At 39.5% G+C, this 3767-nt stretch overlaps 1 protein-coding gene across 1 annotated transcript in view; it reads right to left on the reverse strand.

The window, feature by feature from the left end:
* Positions 1-3767, reverse strand: part of LOC106530762 (kynurenine--oxoglutarate transaminase 3) — a gene marked incomplete at its 3' end in the record, with an annotated part of 27648 nt that overhangs the window by 5357 nt on the left and 18524 nt on the right. Inside the window, 1 exon segment of the mRNA XM_014026456.1 lies at positions 1115-1259. Within this exon segment, the coding sequence (XP_013881910.1) occupies positions 1115-1259 (145 nt within the window).

Below are 3767 nucleotides of genomic sequence, written 5' to 3' on the forward strand. Positions count from 1 at the left end.
TCGCGGGGGATACATCCTTATAATTTCTACCTCCCTTGCACTGTACATTGCACAGAGCAAAGCATTTCCAATCGCAGTAGTTTTTTTCACAGCAGAGTCAGAGGAGGAAAAACCTGTTGCTTTTTTCTGGTTAACAGTGCAGATAAAAATAGATATAGACATCTGCTAGTTCAAAAGTCCATTTTGCTAATTCAGCAATTGATTTCTGCCCTGGGAGCACAACAGCATTTTCAGCAGCATGCAGAAGCTCACGTATATGGCAGGTCATTTTTACATTTAATCGGCTTCGCCACAGTTACATTCCATGTATCTGAAATTGGTTCATGTCTAGATATTTTAAGTTATTTTAGTTATTTATGTGAGATATATAAGATCCAGTTAAAGCAAATTAAATTGCAGGCTTTTTCATGTTCTGTCATTTTTATTTTTAAAAAAACTACACACACTTTTAATGAATAATAGAAATCTTTCTGCTGTCCATCTTCATTCTGTATTCAAAAGGTACCCTGCCCTCTCAAGGCCAAAGCATTGGGCTACATAGCAATAACTTAAAAAAAATCAATGATCAATAGACTTTTTTAGGGAATCTATCAATCAATGTTGATCTATGCAGAATATATAATTAGCACAGAACTGATTTTAAATGCTGTCTTTAGCAGGATTCTGACTTTAAGATTACTGGAAAAAAAGCTAGAATTCAATTTTTTTTCTTCAAAAATCTTGAGAAACAGTCAGCATTCAGAAAAACAAAAATGTTTTTGCACCTTGGCCCTAATCCTCTTACATAGGTTACTCCAGATAATAATAAAAAAAAGACCTGTGTGTGTATCTTTTGTCTAAGCTTTATTAATCTTGAATTAAACCGTATTTACCMGTTTAATTTAGGTGCCAGATCTGGTGTCACCTCAGGTTAGTTCTCCATGACACAGCAGTCCAATTCAGATGGCACATTATCATAAATTAAATCCCAGCAGTGGGYGAGAGAGAAGCAAAGCCCAGCAGGTAATGCTAACTGTGAGTTTTGGGTTATGGGAAGTTTTTAATGATGACATTCGTTGATTGTTTGCTTTCTAGTCGACTGCAGTGAGTCACTGCTGCTGCTGTTCCAACTTACGAAGCCTCGGGTGTACTGGTTCATGTGGTCCACTGACACAGACTTCACTAGAGCCTCCTTGACGTAAGAAGGTGGAGGGATGTCTGGATAACCATAACTGAGGTTGACAATAGATGGGTCGGCTGCCACTGATGTAAACGCCACCCTGTGGTGAAGAAATAAAGCTTTACTGGACTGAATTGACTATGTTTTGATCCTACAGGGAGAAATATTTCACATCTGGCCCAAACAAATTAATCTGAAAACACACTTATTTTGATGTTTACATCTATTGACCAAAGTTATGGTAAATGGACTGTACTGGTATAGCGCCTTTCTACCCAACCAGGATACTCAAAGCGCTTCACAATAATCTGTGTCCTCATTTACCCATTTACACAGCACTCTACCAGATCTCCTACAAAGCTAAAATATACAATCATCTATGGAGACTAATCAGTGACAATCACATTCATATACTGATGGGACACACATCAGAGGAATTGGGGTTAAGTATCTTGCCCACGGACACAAAAACTGTGACAGCTAAATGGGGGATCGAGCCGGTGACCTTCAGGTTCCAGGACGACTCCCCTAACCACTCTGCCACAGCCGCCCCAAATCTGGTTAAATCTCTTTTTAAGTCGCACTGATTTGGAGAAGGCTATTGTAGCATTTTCCTGCATATAAATAATAATTTCTGATTAGATTTCACTTGTTCCTATGACGACGGCTCAGGAAGGAAGAAAACCCACTTTGACTTCAGACTATATCTAGGGGAGTCGTCTTGGAACCAGAAGGTTGCTGGTTCGATCCCCCCGTCCAGCCGTCTCAGTCGTTGTGTCCTTGGGCAAGACACTTCACCTACCTTGCCTACTGATGGTGGTCAGAGGGTCCAGTGGCGCCGGTGCATGGCAGCCCCACCTCTGTCAGTGTGCCCCAGGGCAGCTGTGGCTACAGTGTAGTTTGCCATCATCAGTNTTGCCATCATCAGTGTGTGAATGTGAGTGTGAATGGGTGAATGTCTGTTAGTGTAAAGCGCTTTGGGGTCCGGAGGGACTTGAAAAAGTGCTCTATGAGTTCAGTACCATTTACCATTTTATTGTAAGTTTCAGAAGTGCTAGGGCTCCAGAGAGCCACGGCGCTAGAAGAATAAAAAAAAGCCACAGCGCTACAAGAAGAAATATTTTAATGAGTCCAAACGAACGAGAAAAGATCACTTAAGACACACCTGAAAAACATCAGCATTAAAGAGTTTTCAGAAATCTAACATCAAAGTTGATAAAACTCAACTATTAAACTACGTAGTTTAGACTAAAAACTAGGACCTTTAATCTTAGAACCAACTTTTCTTGACCACCAATTCAGACTGGAGCTAACCGCTAACAAATGCTAACTCCAACTAGTACAGGAGGTACTTAGAATGAAGTTTGTGTTGTTAAGCTGTGCTCACACTTAGTCGAACAATGTGTTAAAGTTGATAATAAGTCTTCTCCAGACTTACACATGGTTAAGCAGAACCACATCCCATGTGCCCCTTTAAATATCTCCCACTTTTGTTAAGCTAAAATATTTTGCATGTGCCCCTTTAAAGAAAAACAAAGATATTTTAAATAAGATCTTTTAAGTTCATCAGAATGAATAGAAACCCAGTGATGTTAGAAAATCGCTGTTAGAATGTTACTATTAGCTTATCATTTATTGATTCACTTGTAAGTCAACCGACTTTATACATGCATGTTTTTAAACCTTAGGTTTTTCTTTTTGTTTGTTTTGTTCATTAGGAAACGATAAGCTAATCTATAGATAAAATTTTATTTACTGAGCACCTGATGTCTCTATGCAAATGTTTAACATACCCCATCATCCAGTGATCCAACATCAGCCCTCCAGAGGTCAACTCCATCAGCCCTCCAGAGGTCAACCCATCAGCCCTCCAGAGGCCAAAGGCAGCCCTGCCTTCTCGAGGACGAACTCTGGTTTTGTATGGAAATAACACTGACCTGTTTTGTGGATTACTGACTTTGTTCTACTGTTTTGAAGAGCTCTCCAGGACTGTTGCTCCTACTGACTGAGAACTGATCCTCACACACGTGGGAAGGACATGGAAGACTGTTCATGCCACAAGAAGCAGGAAAACCATCACGTGATTATAACCCATTAACTTTTCACAGCTTACTGATTATAATCAAAGGGGGATTTGTAGCATTTTCCTGCATTTAAATAATCATTTCTGATTAGATTTCATTTCTTCCTATGACAACGGCTCAGGAAGGAAGAAAACCCACTTTGACTTCAGACTATAACTAAAGACTTTTGCATGGAACTTCCTTTGTGGCTCGAAATAACATCTCTCACACAAACCCCCACCAGACTTCCTGACGCCTTACTGTTAATAGATAAGAATTGCCACATTCCTGTTCCTGAACCCCCACAAGTTCTGTTGTGACTTCATAAGCACAAGACTGTTGGTTCCTCTTCAAAGGGATCATACTGTAAATGCCTTTAACCAGACTCTTCAGTGACTGAGAACAAAGGACCTATATTCTTCATTAAATGTGTAAAAGGAGAAAAGATAAAGGAATCAGTGTATCTAATGTTTTCTGTCTTATTGCAAAGAATGTCATCTAATCCATTTTTCTTACAGAAAAGAACTAAAAAGACCATAAAGGAT

Source organism: Austrofundulus limnaeus, unplaced genomic scaffold (assembly GCF_001266775.1).
Source record: "Austrofundulus limnaeus strain Quisiro unplaced genomic scaffold, Austrofundulus_limnaeus-1.0 Scaffold555, whole genome shotgun sequence".
In the NCBI taxonomy this organism is placed as follows: domain Eukaryota; kingdom Metazoa; phylum Chordata; class Actinopteri; order Cyprinodontiformes; family Rivulidae; genus Austrofundulus; species Austrofundulus limnaeus.